Source organism: Rhopalosiphum padi, chromosome 2 (genome assembly GCF_020882245.1).
Source record: "Rhopalosiphum padi isolate XX-2018 chromosome 2, ASM2088224v1, whole genome shotgun sequence".
Taxonomy (NCBI): Eukaryota; Metazoa; Arthropoda; class Insecta; order Hemiptera; family Aphididae; genus Rhopalosiphum; species Rhopalosiphum padi.
In genome coordinates, this window is record NC_083598.1 from 190,140 (window position 1) to 208,469 (window position 18,330).

The 18,330-nt window shown below is 35.0% G+C and overlaps 1 protein-coding gene across 1 annotated transcript; it reads left to right on the forward strand.

Annotated features, from left to right (window-relative positions):
- The first annotated feature begins 932 nt into the window (after window positions 1–932).
- LOC132919712 (mothers against decapentaplegic homolog 6) lies at window positions 933–17,796 on the forward strand. Its single transcript, XM_060981502.1, has 5 exons — window positions 933–2,415; window positions 4,592–4,645; window positions 8,183–8,257; window positions 15,617–15,832; window positions 15,962–17,796. The coding sequence occupies exons 1-5, from the start codon at window positions 1,953–1,955 to the stop codon at window positions 16,282–16,284; spliced, it is 1,131 nt and encodes a 376-aa protein (XP_060837485.1). The 5' UTR covers window positions 933–1,952; the 3' UTR covers window positions 16,285–17,796.
- Window positions 17,797–18,330: the final 534 nt, after the last annotated feature.

Below are 18,330 nucleotides of genomic sequence, written 5' to 3' on the forward strand. Positions count from 1 at the left end.
GAGCTACGGTACGCAAAAAAACATGCCTTCAATGTTCAATCTACACAAAACGTTGTATTTAATATACATTTTGTAATTGAGTACATGAAAAATGAATACAATTTCATTTATCTATAATCACTTATTATGTATAAACGGAATGATGAGTAATATGAGAGAGGATTTCTTGAGCAGTTGAGCCTGAGTGTACGCATGGGTGGGTGGCATTCAAATGTAAATTCGAGTCACGGACGCAATTTTGCGCGGGTAAACGAATAATTATTTATAAAACATTGGTTGGTATAGGGATAAACGTATAGAGGATTTCTTCACGAATTAATCGATTATATTATTAGGTAGGTAATAAGGTTGACTTATGTAATATCGCCGCTATATTGGAATAAAATAAATTAAACACTCGTGGGCCGTGGCAAACCGAAAGAATTTCTCTTTTCAGACTTTTAGCGATTACATTTTTGGTGCTTTAGTAAGATATTAAAATTTGAAAAATAATTCACACAATGACCATGCTGATATTTACTATTGTAAATTATATGGGTACATATTACATAAAACATATATATAAGGTAGGGGTTTTACGTTTTAGTACACACTAAATTATGATTATCAAATGATTAAAAAAAAACAATAAAAACAATAAGAGAGAACGTCTTATTAAAAACGTGCGGCGGCGGTGGCGTCGATGATGATGTATATATTATATTATAATATATATAATAATAATAGTAATATACATATACATATAATATAAGTGTATGTGTGCGCGCGTACATCGGAATAATGAGAATGAGTGAGTGAGAGAGACCACACGTTCGACAAATCCACGATATTCGGCTCGGCGCGCGTGGTCGCACTGCTCGCCTGTGGCGCCGGGGTAGGTGGCGCCCCGTGCGTGGAGACATGGTACTCTGGGCTGCCGGCGGGTAGCGACGGCTGTGGCGAGCCGGTGTTGCAGCGACGCGACGTCGGTGTGGCGGTTGCACATGGTGTGGCGGGGCAGTGAAACGTTACCACCGGGCTGGCGGCATAGTTACACCACGACGTCGGCGGCCGTCGTCATTCCCGTTTTCTTTACACGACGCACGCACGAACACACGCTGCGCGTCCTCCGCCTCGACGACCCGCGTTCCATTCCAATCCACACACGCACGCACGTACACACACGTAAATGCCGTGTGTGCGCTCGTCGCCGTTTGGCTTGGCTCTCTTACTCGTCAGTCTCGTACCGATCGGCCGACTAATAGTTCCGTGGTTGTCGCTTCTGTAATATTTTATCGGAACAAAAATAATCTAAATATTATTATTATCGTTGTTATTTATTATTATTTCCATCATCATTGTTATTATTGAAATATATATAAATACATAATTAAATATTCGGTATAATTGTGCGTGTGTGGAGTGTATAATATTATCATGTGTAACTGGTTTGTTTGTCGACGAAGGTTTGACTCTTTCCGATTGCATGTCACGTGTTAGGAAGAATCTACGAAAAATAATAATATACTTTTTAATAACCATCACTGTCGTTCGCCGTTCGTGTTTTCTGTGATTTCGTTTGAATCCGGTGGCGCTGTGCGTAACAGTATCGATCACACGTTTGCTGTAATAATAATATTGTTGTGCTGCCGGCGTGGTTACGGAGCGAAATGACCACTGTTTACAGTTCCGTGGCTGCAGCTGTCGTCGTTGTCGCCGTTGACGGCGGTGGTACATTATAACGACGACGACGGCGGCGGCGGCATCGTCTGGGACGACGCCGCACGGACGACAACGGTCGGCCCGACACGGATGCGTCCGGAAAACGTGGTGCGCACGCCGCGATCACATATCAAGGTGCCGCCGCCGCCGCGCGCGCGTCACGCCGGTCGCCGGCGGACCAGCGCAGTATTCGGTTCGGCGGGTCGGCGGAAGTAGTGGCCACCAAATGCGAGGCGGCGTTCACGTGTTTTATGTTCATGTTCAGGAGGAGGCGGACGGCATTAGCTAAACGCTTGTGGAAGGCACGGGTGCGCCGAGACAATGAAGCCAGGTGTACGGAAAAGACCTCGGCGTCCGCCGCAGCCGCTCAGTCACCAGTAGCAGCGACGGCGACATCACTTCCATCAGCGCACCCGTCACCGCCAATCGAGTCGGACGAACGGCAGTTCCGCAACGCGTTGTTTAAGCGGCTGGATGATAGACAGCTGGAGACACTGCTTCGTGCCGTGGACACTGGTGGCGTGGACGCGACTGAGTGTGTGGCCGTCCGGCCGTTCCTGTTCGCTGATCCGGCGGTCATATGCTGTCGGCTGTGGCGGTGGCCCGACCTCAGGACCGTCGAACAGCTAAAGAACACACCATCCTGCCAGTCGGCCAAACAACCTGATATGGTATGTTGCAACCCGTATCACTGGAGCAGACGATGTGAAATCGGTAAGCACTTTTACTTTTATGCTTGACTTACTTATTATACGTAATATATCTTAACCTTTGTCACTTAACTGTGTGTCGGCTAAGAGTTTTCGCATCCACGTATTTTTCCTATTTCTAAAAACTCATTATCGGTAGTCGGGTACTCAGGTGAACGGATTGGACCAATCATTTAAAAAAATGTTTTCTTATGTTGGTTGAGAGTCGTCCGTTTGGACTAAACGAATAGTATTCTCAATCATACATGTATTTTTATAGGAATCTTGTCTCGTCCATCGTGTAATATTGTTATTGTGCGAATGTTGTTTTTATTCACACCGTGATATTGTTACAAATTTAACCTTCATCCGTCGCGCCTTTTTTCCAGGATTTCCTATCTATACATCGCTGATAAGACAACAGCACATGATGGCGGTGGCATTTTTATGTGATGTATCGCACAACGGTGCGCAGACAGTATGTAATTTAATATTCTCGGAACTCGCCGCCGTGTTTGTTGTGATAAGAGAAAATGATAAGATCGGCTGACACGTTCAGTTTAATATAATAATATATACATAAACATCTATTTCTACATAATATAATTTTGTATGTATGCATATTATTTACTACATTATGTACTTAGAGAGAGAAAGAGTGAGTGGGGGATAAACACAAAACGGAACATTGCGACTGAGCGGCGCCGGTTTCGTTAATTGTACGGCGGCCAATAATTCTCGTAAAAAAACAACGTTTTGCGAATACCGTAGCAGCTTAATGAGTGTTTTTTTATCATCCTGTCGTTTTTTTACATTTTAAATTATAATATTTTGATCCCTCACTCGTACGCCGCTGTTGTGTATTATGTTGTCATTAAACACGTATAAGTACATCTAAATCTTACTCTGTCCGTTTCGCGTATATTAAACCGTATATAGTTAGTGTACCTATATTAATAATAATATAATACTATCCACCGATCCAATTGCGTCACACTTCACCTGGCCCGACGCCGCCGTCGTAGTCGCCGTCGGGCCGGATGAGAAATAAATAGCGCGCAGACCCGGTCACGCAACCCAACGGCGCCACCAGTTCCGCCACGGCGCCCAACCGCGCGCGCGTCTCCCCCTCAGCCCACTGTTCCGACCGCGTACGTCTTTCTCCGCCAGGTCTGCGGTGTGACTGTGGCGTCGGCGGTACGTTACATTACGGACGTGACGTCCGTCATCACATTCCTTCGGCCAAAGGTACGAAAATAATAATATAATACCTAATAATAATAAATAAAAAAACTCATTTGGTTATTTAAAAATCGACGATCATTGTCCATATAGTTCTCCCGACGCGCGCAACCCGAACAGCGCAAGTGGAGTCGCTTTTTATTATTATTATGTTTTATTTATAAATAATGGTCGGCGCCACATGTATAGTTTGTACACGTTTTGGCACACGTTGGTCGTATTTACGTTGGACGAAAACCAGGAAAAAAATAACGAAATAATCGTATTTCTCGATAAACCTCCTCCTCCTCCTCTTCATCCATCTTCGGACTTCTAGTTTCTAAAAAATCCATTACGAGTGTATGTGTCTGTATCTATGTATATGTGTGTGCCCGAGCGAGCGTGTGTGACTGTACGGCGTATAAATAGTCTGCCGGCGTACCAGCGTGTACAAATGGATAATGCAAACTTGTGTGGTCCTCTCGTACGCCGACAGAACGGAGAAAGAAGAAAAAAATCTGTGATGTTTTTTCACTGTTGATATCCATAAATATTCATTACGTGTCGTGGTAGTTGTAGTGGTATTATATATTATTTGTTAGTATTGTGTATACATTATAATATTTTGATTTTTTTTCGTCCACAATATTATAATAATATTATTATTGATAAATCGACGACGGTTTTCTGACGTAATGAATAATAATAATAATAACAATACATTTTGCGATTATCAGTGAATAATAGCTGCTGCAGGTCTTGCACTTATTTTACCAAAAATATTATATGCACACAATATTATGTTTATTTTGTAGGAACTTTAATAATAACGTTATTACAGAACCTATAGGTAATGAATTAGTAAAAGTTTCTGACACGGTCTGCGTGGTCTCGTCGGGAAGGTCCGAGTAGAAAATACATATTATAACAACACCATTCATGTATAAATACTTATATTGTTGCGTTTCGTATTGTTTTAGAACGACCTCCGCCACCATACTCAAGGTTCGTAAAGGAAAAACTGAAACCTGAAGGTAAGTGTTCATTTTTTTAAACACTATTATTTAATACTTTGTGCATAGTCACCTAAACTTGTACTTTTGTAATTTATGTATATTCTGCGACTACTTTACTGTAATAAAAAAGCTATGTTTTGTGTTGAAAATATACTTCGGTGAGTTACACGTACACGTTTTATTATACTATTTGATTATCCAAAGTAAAAAATTCAGTGGCACAAGGCCAAAAAATGACGGCGTCAGTGACTTTCAATTTCACTCCGATTTATCGGGTCGAAGAGCTCTGGTCCCTATAATAACTAATAACTAATAAGTAAAGTAGAAATATTTAATTTAATTTTAATTTTTTTATAATACACATATAAATAGTTGAATACATTTAAATTATTTAATTTACAATGACTAAATAAATTTTAAGTTTCTTTCGATTTTATTTTTTAATGATTATTAACAAGAATTTATTTAAATTACGTTTCTTTTAAATTGTTTTTATATTTTTCATATTCTCACCTATATTTACAAATGTAAAGTTATTTTAATATGAAAGCATGTTGTGTTATTGACAATTCTTGGCAGTTTCTTTTAAAAAATAATTAATTTGGTTATTATTTATGATATATATACAACTTGTCCTAAAAATACTGTGTTTAGTTTAAACAATTCTCAATTATTATTGAACAAACTACTAAATTAAACTCTTACAACCATATTTAACATAGTGTAAACATCTTATCTTATTGGACGAATTCTCAAAAGTATTATTTTTATAGCGCTAGTTTAAATTGCTTTTGTGGTAGAAATATTAGGAGTACTTATTATTTTTTGACGAGAGAGGCCAAAATTGCTGAAAAGTAATCTTCCGGTTGCGTATATTTGAAACGACGCCTACCCCGAATAAAAGCGTTGTAAACTGTTCCGGTGTTTCTTAGAAGGGTGAAAAGCGATCTGGAATTCACCCCTTAAAAATTCCTAATCCTGCAGGCGACAGCAGCCCGGAGCAGGTACATGTGCATTGTCCCGGTCCACCCTCTTAGACATGCTCATATAACGACCTCGGTGAATAATAATCCGTTCGAGTGGAAGCTTGAAGATTAGCTTGCTAGTTCCGTTGAATTTCCGGATTGTCAATATAAACTATAGCGAGGGTGAAAACAAAAGAATAAGGAAAATATAGGGCTATTAAAAAAGATATGTGAAATGCAGTAAGGTGGAAATAATATTTGAAATACAAAGAGTGGTATAAACTTTGATTGCAGTTTTTTATCCTTGGAAAGTTGTGAATTTATTAGTGGTTCAATAAAAGGCGTAAAAATATTTATTAAACAAATTTTTTCTTAGAAATTCTTGTAGTCTGTAAACATTTTGTCGATTTAAATTTAGGTAAGTATCTACATAATATGATAGCGAAAAACTATTATGCTATTTAAACTTTAAACATTTGGATGCTGTTATTGTATGATGGACTATTTAATGACAATTATATACTATTATTATTATTTCGTGCAAAAATAATAAACATTTTATGTAATATATTTTTGGCTATTTACAACGTATTTAACGATATATATAGTAATTAAACGACTAAATCATGACACAATTAAAATTGTTGACATAATTAGTCATATATCTACTTTAATCGTAAATATACATATTATATGTATTTGATGATGTTTATGCAATTGTTATGAATTATATGATTCATAACTCATACGAATACTATTTAATTTGTTTTTTTATTGGAAATTAGTTGATTTTGTATATATAGTTGTATAATATAAAATAGTTTATATGGTTTATCATTATTGTCGTTTGTGGCAGTCAAATTTAAAAATAATAATTGAAACAACCTTGTGTAAATATATAATATATATATATATATATATTATGTTTATGACCATTGGATTATTTAAAACGTTAGTATATAATCCTTATATATATATGAAAGAAGAATAGGCCTTTTTTATGTTCCAATTTTGTGACGACACTATTAAACTTTTTTCCAATTTTTTTTGTTTGGTGGGGAAGGGGTTGAGTTGTATTAAAGATTATGGGGTTTTAGCGTATCATTTAATTATTTAATTAATTAATTAAACGATTTTTTCTACGAGTCAATCGCTCTTATTATTTCCAATTTCATTTTATTTATCATTTCAGTTATAAATATCATAAATTAAGTTAAATTATAAAAATTATTATATATTACATGGCTAGGCTTTAAATAGTTTAATTATAATAAAACATCAATTAATATATGAATCGATTATTTAACACATGTTTGAAGTCGGGTTATTCAGCTTTAGTCAACTATTATAATAGGCACACAAAAAAATCATTAAGAAGTCAATACACTTTGTTTTTAGAACATTTCGTATTTATATAGACCTCTGAAGCCCTAATTGTAATGATGTGTGGTTGTTGTTGATTGTTTTCATTTTAATATTTACAATGTTATAATATTACTCTTATTATGCTAAGTTTTGAGATGTCACATCTAATGATTTTGTTTGGCTAATTTAGATAAATTAGATTCAAAATAATTTTCTATTTGCTTTAACGAAGTGTCAATAAAATTATTATTACGTTTAAATGATGAATGAAAAATAAATTATGTTTATAAACTGGGTGATGTCTATAAAAATAACAAGTAAGCGCTAGTGTGTGTTGCGCGGAGAGATGCAAGGACAGATGACGATGGGTCCTGTGGAGAGTGCGAATCGGAGAATCATTCCTCGGGAATGTGGTCATTTTATCGAGAACAGCAGAAATTATATACAAAACAGCATCACAAGAACTGTTGCAGTATGTACCATCGCCGCAACTCCTCGTCTGTAGATTTTTTTCTCACACAATAGAAATGTTACAGATTGTTTTTTCTCTTCATCAGACTATCTGATCGTAGGTGTATAAATATTCTGTACAGTATACTCCCGTATAGTTTTGTTTCTTATATAATATATATTTTTATATTTTTTAAAATATATAAAACATGTTTATATATAATTATAATATATATATATTGTATAAATGCTGCCATTGGTAATATCTATCCTGAGATATTGTTAGATATATTTCTGAAGTCAAGTTCTAATTTTCTTAGACGAAATTGAAAAAAAGCTATCGAGTTATTAACATCCTATAAAGTATAAACTATGTTTAATGTTAATGGTTCGTTTAATCGTGTAAATCGTATAACACTGAACGAGAATTATTGTCGTCGTCGATAACAGATTTTGTATGGGAAGTTGTTTAATATGATAATGGCGATGACGGCCAGAACAGCGCTTAATGGTAAAACATTAAGCAACAATAAATTATAATGTGATATAAATGACTTGCAGTTACATAATAGTATAATACATATTATGATACTTGATGTCGCTGTTATTCTGTATAACAGTAAACATTGATATAATATTACGGTCGACAAAAACATATTTACTAAAATATGAATTTAACTATTAAATAAATTATACACATCTTGAAAAATAATAACGGAGGATTGAGTGAAATTTGTAACAGCGTTAAATAAAAAAAAATATTTTTCATTTTCAGATCGTGCACCCAGTGAATGTAGTTGGGATAGTAATGATGACGAACTTCGTGGCTCGTTTAGCACTGACGGCGACGGTAAGCATTATTTGATTTTTAGATTAACTCTAATGCGTAATTAGATATTTGTCTAATAGTTACATTGTTGTGTGCGTGTACAATATGCACGTACTACATACTAGTGTTGCAGAAATATTATTTATTTGGAAATGCTACGTCGTAGTAATTAGAATTAACTATAATAATATCGTCGTCGTTGTAGTGATGTCGAATCCGGATAGCTGAGTAAATGAGTTTTCACGACACAGGAAAAACAAATGTTTTTTCCAATAATATAGTGTGATTTGTATTTATTTTTTCATGCATAACCATTGTCCTTAGCAGGTTATTTTAAATTATGCGACTTAGTTATAGTATACGTATATTATACTACAGTGACAGTTTACAGTCTTGAGTCCATACATTTTAGATTTTTGTGTAAATATTCGTGAGCACTTTTTTCATTTATAGACACATATTTGTATGTTTTTAATATTATTATTATACATATAATTTAATATAGTGCAGACCTCTGCAGCATGATATAAATATTAATATACGTTGTGCGATACTTGTTCAATATAAATGATACATTTCGGCGATGTTAGGGATACCTTTATTATAATTTTTTTTATGTGAAGGACAGCCGAAATAATAGGAACGTGAGAACTGTGCGGTGAAGCGATTGTCGTGGGCGCCTGGCGTCTCGGCATATGTGCCGCCTCTCCGTATTTATTATATATATTATATATACATACAAACGCACAATATGTATACACTTACACTTGCACACATATACACTACAGTGGCGGGGTCGGCAGATGACATTTTGCGGTGCACCCGCGCGACCGACTGGCGCCCGACCAAACTTTAAAAAAAACCCGGCAAAGGTTAATTACGAGTGGCGACCACACGGAAACGACATAATTACCCGTAGACCTTCTAGCCTGTTCGTCCGCCACTGGCATGCGTGCACGCCACTTCCACCGCACCGTGTTGTATATATTATATTACACGTGTATAATATGTATCATTATTACAGTGTTATTATAGCCTCGGGACTATTATCGGGACCAATATATCGGGGTTTTGTGGGCGGGAGGGAGAAAGAGACGAGGTCGACGTGGATAACAAAAAAAAAAAAAAATGAATTCGAACTCCATGCGATGCAGCCTAGGCAATTGCATTCGTCGTCGTTGTATTAACAAGTGCTCGCCACTGATTGTGTACGAACAACAATAATATAAATTATAATGAAAAATTATTCGATTTTTTGTCCAGTGGATAAAACGCCTCATATTGATGTACGAGTTCGACTTATGGTGGTAATGTTAGATGAGGGGGGAAGAGAATTTAGATTTGTCATCGAGACAATGTCACTTAAAAATAATAATTATTAGTTATTTCAATATTAACGTTTCTGGTCGACGGTGCAATTTAGTAAACATAAAATAATTATAAAAATTATAGAAATATTAAAATATTTTCTTTCCTCCCGTACACTTATAATAATCATAATGTTATTACTTATTATCGTAATATTATATACGTCTTGTCGGCGGATTATCGATTATTGCTCGTATACATAGTATAATATATTAATATAATATTAAAATATATACACTTGAGACTGGGGCGGCGGTGGGGTTATTTGTTGGCGCGCGTGTTTATCGTTTTCGCGGTCGCGGCGTCGGTAATGAGCGGCGCCTGCTGTTGGCGGCAGCGATCTATGATCGGCGGCAGCTCCCTCTCTTTGCACCGCCACCGCGCGTTATCGTTACGATGAGGTCGTGGCGTCGTCGGCGGCCGATGTGGTGAAGAGGGAGGACAACATCGACGACGACGACGACGATGATAATGGCATGGAGGTGGCGGCGGTGGTGGTGCCGGCGACGGTGACGGCCCGTTGATAATAATATGTGCCGGTGACGACGACTATTACATGCGTGTGTGTTGTCGTGTTTTGCCGATACGAGCGACCTGGGTGGGGGTAAATAGACTGGCGACGTTCGTTTTTTTTCAAACCGCACACGCTACACACACACTGTAACACACTCCACGCCGCACTGCACTGCACTACACCACACCACCACTCAAAGACCTATAAAAATAACTATTACAAGCTACGGGCAGGGAGCCGATCGCTGGCGCCCGTGACGTCACGCCAACGCTGTTGATTCATTGTGAAAAACACTCGAAATCAGAAAAAACCATAACAACTGTTGTAGTTGTGACCGTCGAAACGCACACGTTCAGTACGTTTTTTGATCGACCAAAAACTACAGACTACAGTTGTCTAGAAATATAAACTCAAATTCCGTATAGATTCGTCTCAAACATAACAAAATACCGATTTCTTCGGTCTCCATACCAGTGTAGGCCGTAGGGTACCTGAGTAGGGCTCTCCGGCGGAATAATAATTGAAAAAACACATTATATTATTATTATATTTGTATTGTTTGCGCGCGCGCGTATCGGGTCGGGAGGGGAGTTTGTGTGCTGTTGCTAATGACGGGTTGTGTGGCGCCCAAGCCCGACCGGGTTGCCGGCGTCCAATGCATGTGCCGCCACGCCGGTGCCATTCATCACGGGTCCCCCACTGTGCGCGCGTTCGTTCGATTCGTATAGAAGAACCGGTTGCTATTCGTTGCCGTCTTGCCGACGTAGTTCGTCTCGGAGTAACGGCCGCCGAAACTCAGCTCTCGCTCGTCGTCGGCAACCCAAGACCCAATATATTATAATCTTCAAACGATCCCATGATCATTACGCGTGGTGATGTAAGACAACGTCGTCACGAACGATTTTAGATCGCCGTTTGTCGTTGTCCCTTTGCCATGACACCACAGCCATTAACAACTGTTTGAACAAAAACCGTGTTCTTATCTCGCGGTTATAAAATGATATACGGTGTGATATTCTGTACCGCAGTTGTCAAATTTCTCGGCCACTGCAAGTTTTGTCTGATCAATATTGAGTTTTCTATTATTTTTTTCTCAGATATAGTTATTATTATATTATTTCTACCGTCAATCGGCGCCCGAGACCGGTTATTACGACTACGGTATATAATAATAATAGTGATAAGTAATAACGCTGAACACGAATCGAGAAAGATGCTGTATAATATAATGTATATATTATTATTATAATAACAAGTAAAGCACTCGTCAATTTCTCGTTTCCCTCTAATATTTTTGGCCGTCAGTTTTTTCCCACACGCACTTGATTTTCGTTTGTGTCTACGAAAAACGCCGCCTCCGATACACACACGGCAAGCAGCCATAAACGCGTTTATATTAATCGGATCCCCCGCAAGCCTTCCCCTTGATGGCACGCCCATGCTTGATCGCCGAGATCCGTGTGTTTTTGCGACAATACGCCCGCGGCTGCCAATTACGAAAATTACAATGCTTTTGCCGCCGACTTTATAAAAAATACACATACACCATACGAACCTGAAGCAGCGGCCAGTTTATATTATATTATATTACTTGTACTGTGTGTAACGTGTATGTGTGTGTGATCGAGAATATCAGAGAGACGCGCGGAATTCGTTTAATATACTATATACAATATACATATATATATAAATGTACGCGTGGCGGCTGTTGTGCTTTATAATAATGAAAAAATGTATATTATGGCTTGCACCGTGTGTGTAATACAAATAACGAAAAACCGGTCGTCTCAACGTGTGTGCGCGTCAGAATGGGTTGCGAGAAAGACAAGAGTACCTACTCGTCCACCGCTACACCGAGTTCATTAGCATATTAATATATTGTCGTCTGTATATTACTAGTTATTACAATGACTAGATAATAATACTATTTTAATAAATATCATTGTCGTTGTAAAATGTAAATACTGTGACAGCAGTAATTATTGTCGATTTTTCGCCCTTTGTTTTCCTTTCTATATCCGTAGTATAGTTAATCATTATTATTTTTACTTAATTTGTCGCCACCATTCTGCGTAGACATTTTAATTTTGATATTTTTGGTAGTTTTCGTCGGACCGCGTTATACACGAGAGGGTTAAATTCGAGATTGGGAAACAAAAAATGATATTACTACATTATACATTAAATTATTGTTGTTGACGGAATGGCGGGCCGACTGGGCCGAGGATAAATGCATCAATGTAATGCAGTGGTAGTCGATATTCTATTCAGAAACGCTACGTCTGATATACATAATTCGATTTCGGTATATAAACATACAATATACAGGGTGTAACAGAAAGACATGATCAAAAAAAATAAAAAAAATATGCTACTTAAACGTATGACAAAAATTGTTAATATTATATGATGAGTAAATAATTTAAGAAATATACTCATGTTGGCAAATTCGCAAAAATTATATTTTTAAAAAAGTTATTATATTCCAAATTAATTTAATAAAAAATTATTTATATTTTAAAAAAATTCTAAAATATAAACTACTTGACTTAGATAAATCGTTTTACCATTACAATTGTTCTTAAAATCAAATTCACAAATTAGCTATTTTGAATTTATCCAAAAAAATAGCGATATCCTTAGCAGGTCACATATTTTCTACGCGGACGGACTCATCATTCTTGTGTTGAGCGAAAAGGCAAAATCCCTATTATTTGAACTACGAATACAGTCCGTAACACACGCGTACGGACACTAAACCCCTCAGTGGGCCTCAAACGTTTTTATTGCATAGAAAAACCGTGAGACGACAAACAATTCAAGAGGGACATGTGTTAAAATGTTTTTCTTATATCTGTTTTCGAGATTACAAAGAAGTATTCAACGAAAACCGTCAAAATACTGCATTCTAACAGGTAATATTCTCCATTCGGTCGCCTGTCGGTATTCAATTAAACCTCAAGTGTAATTGATTATAATTTATAGCACGCGTTGATTAGTTTGTGATAAGGATTTGATAATAAATTAAAACAAACAAGTTTACATAACATGGGTAATTCTTTTTAAATAATTTAAATCGTTTGTAAAATAAAAATTCATGTAATATAATAATATATGATATAATATTATATACTCGTAAAAATATTGTTTTACTCTCGGAAGGATTGAATATTGAAATATTTGTTTTAAGTACCTAACCAAACTACAACAATGCGCTCTTCTGCCTACGGTGGGTAGATATGTAATATGTTACTTGAAAAATCAAGAAACGAGTGATCGGTAAAGGGCGAGAGAAAGAAATGGAAAAACAAACACGGGAGCAGCGACGATTGCCGTTTGTTCTCGGAGAAGACTAATAGGAACTAGCCGCCGACAAACCATTATTATTGTTACCTACAGTGTGTATTGTAGTTAGACGGTGACGATGGAATATCCTTAAAAAAAAAAATAATAATAATAATAAATAAAGGTTTATATAGAAGAAGGACGATGTCGGACGTGTCTTCGTCGTCTCTGAGGAATGTGAGTGGTGGGCGGCGCTCCATCGGCCGATCGGAATGCCAGAAATGCCGCGTGCACCCAAAAACAAACCGCGTGTGCGTTCGGTTATTAGTTTTATCGTTATCATTATATTATTATATTGTGTTAGAAAGCCCGACGTGTACGGACCAGGGATCACGGTTTATTATTTTTTATTATTTCTATGATACGTAATATAAGGATTGCAATACGTTTTTACTTTTATTATTGTAATTATTTTAATAGTGCTATGTAGGTAGGTGGTATAGTGCGTCAGAAATTGGGATCGTTGCGGCCGTTTGATACTGTGCTACATCATCGTAGACTTAAAACCTGAAACCCTCAGACTATCGTCGTTGACCAACAAACGCACGTTCTGTGCATCATTTGTTCAGTTGTATTTGTTAACCAGTTTAAATGGTCTGTGTGTTTGTGTACTATAGGTAAATAATATAATAATGTACTCTCCGAGAGTGTGGTGATAAACGTTTGAATTTTTTTTTTTCTGAATGGGAATCAAGAAAAACGTGCTTTGAGGGAATTTCGATGGGTACGGGTACACCGTAGTACTATATAGTCGTCACCTTGCAATTGATGGACTAAATAATGTTATGAGAATCCCTTATATTTATATGCATATGCTGCTATACTGGTTTTATTTTTTTTATGTTGCTGGAGGTTGAACTCATTTCGGGTCTGTGACGGGACCTGCTCTCGTGTGGATAAATCACATCTGGTGGTGGTCTTGGTCGTTCGTATTATACGTCGGTTAGTACCAGGCGCCGCGCCATGGCAGTTATACATGTTTGTAACATTATTATATAGCTCCCTTGATCTCTATAATATGTTTTTGCTTTTTTTTTTTGTTCACTGGGTTTGATAAGGGATCTATATTTTTGTTTCAACGCTGCCATCATCGTCATCCCTCCTCATGACACCGCCGTCATAATTTAAACACGCTGCCGGAATGTCGTTAATGCTCTGCGGTTACAACAAAGGAGTAAAAAAGACTGTGGGATAATTATTTAATGATACCGTAATATTATCGTACCGTTATTATGTTTTATATTAGTTTGTTTCTTTAATAAAATCTTCGCATATTTATTATATTTTGTGGCATCATTTTCGAGTGAAAACAATTTTCACTGTCTGATTATGACCAATGTCCGATTGGCTGGTTGTTGCTGATAGATTATAGTTATTTTCATAATTTTGTGAAACTGAACACAGTAATTCTGTGTACTGGGAAATTATTGTCACAACTCACAATAATAGTTGAAATATTTATAGACTAGTGGGTGTGTAATGTGTTTATAGGTAAGATTTTTACCTATATAAGTACTAACTATTAATAAATGTGATATCGGATACGTACATGTACAACAACAAATAACAATACTATCATAATCTCGTTTATTTTATTTTGTTTTAAAAATAATTATATTCCATAGCTGGTAATTATAAAGAACTTCTGGTGTTCTTTAAAATTTTTAACGTTTTCAGTTATTTATAGTAGTGTTGTTTAGTATTGTAAATTAATTTGTTCGACTTTCTAGAAAAATCTAAAATTATATCACTGATGTAACCACGTAGGTTCTATTTATTTAATTTGATCCTCTTCACCTTAATGGAAATAATATACTATTTGTTCCTGTAATAATACAAATAAAATAATGTAAAATGGCAATTGTATATTGAAATAAAAATGTAACTGAAAATTATCTTGTAAGTTTTTTTTTCAATTAATAAAGGGGTCAAACGTATGCCCCTAAATTAAAAATTAAAATTATGCAATTCACTATATATTTAGGTACACTATAGTATCTATGTAGTATATGTACCATTTGATTATCGTTTATGTTTATAATATTTATATTACAGTAATGTATGATATTTACAACTTTTCGATTAAATAATAGCATGTTACTAAATATTACATGGTTTTGTTTAATTATTGATATGTTTTTTTATGTTTATAGAAAAACAAAACGAACAAGAATGGTGTAAAGTGGCATACTGGGAACTATCGCAACGAGTCGGCCGACTATTTCCCGTCGAAACAAAATCCGTGAATGTATTCTGGAACGTTCCACTTGGCACGGGTCTGTCTCTGGCTGCTCTTACTCAACATCATTTTTCACCCTCGCAGGGCCCTCCAGAGTCTGTGATTAGGAATAGGACTAAAATAGGACAAGGTATGTTTTACATACGTCTAGATTTATAATACATTTTAGTCATTTTCTATATTTTTCCCTGAAAAATACCTGCATTTTGATCTAATTTCTCTATTTTGATGTTAATTATGTCTAATTGTTTGTATACAGGTCTAGCTTTAAGCCGTGAAGAAGACGGTGTGTGGGCATATAACCTGAGTGACTGGCCCATGTTTGTTAACTCGCCGACGTTGGACGATCCGGATAGCAAGTCTTATTTAGTATTTCGTGTACCGTCTGGCCACTGTCTAAATATATTCACCGGCAATCCGCATGGTGATCGAATACGCTATTCAAACGGCGTGCGAGTCGGACCTGTCGACCCGAACGCCGTACGCATCAGTTTCGCCAAAGGATGGGGACCCAAGTATTCCAGGCAGGAGATCACATCCTGTCCGACTTGGATCGAAGTTTTGCTCGATCCTTGCAGATGACACAGGGTGACCGGACACGGAATGTGAGATAATGATGTTATTCTATAATTCTCAAATTAAACACTAGTTATAAAGACTAATTTTATAAAATTTGTGACTCAAACCAAATTGTGTTAAATATGCCCGTTTAAGGTTCGTGTTTGTCGATTTTGCGTATACATAATTATATTGTCTATACAAGATCTTTGAGCAAACTAAATTATTGTTTTTTTTTTTTTTAATTTTTAATTTTTGTAAAAACAAAGAATACCATTGTGATATTAGTTCAGCGTCCTTAACGACAGCTCTTTTTGTTAAGGGTACGATGCTATTTTCAACACGTAAGGGAAACTAGAGCTTAATGACATCCACATTCCATGAATTAATATTTTGAAAATTTACCTTTTCTCCTCTAAACCCGTTTTTACAGATAGTTCCTCCTCCAATTTAATATAAACTAGGTTTTTATAATATTTTTTTTTTGTGATCTAGTCAGGATATTTGAAATTGACTGTTGATCAAAATTGGTTAAGGAATTCAAATAGAATAGCAAATACTAAAAGATTGTAATTAAATACTAATGTTTTTTTGGCAATTTTTTTCATATAAATAAAATTTTGTTAGATTTTAAGAGAAATAAATGTGCCTTGTACCTTTTACATGAAAAGCATTATTTTTTTAGATGTTACCAATTTTAACTATTCATTTTCTTATTGTAAAATAAAAATAAAAAGTACTATTTTCTTATATAAAACTAAAATGTAGATTAAATAATATTATAATAATATATTGAACTGTTGAAATAAAAATATATTGAAAAAACTGATTTTTTCATGGCACTTGTTTTTCACAATTGTCATCATGTAATAGACTTTTTACAAAAAGAAAAACTTTTACCAGTTTAATATACTTGAATTCTGTTCCTGTCTTATGACTTATATTCATAATTTTTATTTTTGTTTGTTTTAAAATACATGTATGGTTATTATTGAAAATTAAATACGTAATTATATATTATTTTCTATATCATCATGTATATTAAAAATTATTAGTCCATTTTATTTAATCAAAATCTTATTTCCCCTCTCAGCAACATTTATTACTATGTATTTTTAATTTATATTCTTTAAAATAATGTTTTTAACAAATTAAATTAATACAAAATAATTATTTTCATACTTTAAATTACTATACAAATTTTTAAATTATTACTGACTTATACATACAATATGTATATATCAATTGAATGTCTTGACCAATTAATATAATTGTATTAATTATGTTTTTGTTTTAATTGTTTTTCAAGCACGTTCAGATATAGTAGCTTATTTGTACAATATTATAAACCACTAATACAGTTTTATTTTATTTTTTTAATACATGGGGAAATATTAAGTATCATGAAAATATTGTATATTTTATGAATAAAATGAAATTTAAAAATGTAATCAAACGTTTGTTTTTTCTGTACATATTATGTTGTTGTATTATGTTAAATGTTTGTTAGAAATGCATTATGAATTATGAAATGTATATTTTGTAATATTTTAATACATTCCATAACCAATTATATGTTTAATGGATAAATACAGGATGTCAGATGACACTAGTCTTTTCTTAGATCTACACTCCTTTCACCACAGAACAATATAGAAATGACACTCGATTAGCTGATCGATCCACTGTATCCTTACTTTCTAGGGTATGAAATATTGAACTCTAAAAGTTAAAACCATACCTATACTTTGATAGAATGTTTTTTGGCAACGTGGCCATTGGGGTTTTTGTTATGTAAATGGAAACAATACATTAATGAATAATAATTAATAAATATCATTATTATTTATTCATGTTTTCACTTTTTACTTTTTTTGTTATTACTGACTAGTAATTTTATTTTATATTTTAATATTTAAATATTAAATCATGGTAAAATGAAAAAATGTTTATGTATTTTACTATGAATTTAATATTATAATAAATTAATATTGTTCTGTGATGTTACTCTTGTGTTTTGTACAAATAATATGCTTGCATTTGAAAAAAATGCTTCAATTTTCAACTTTG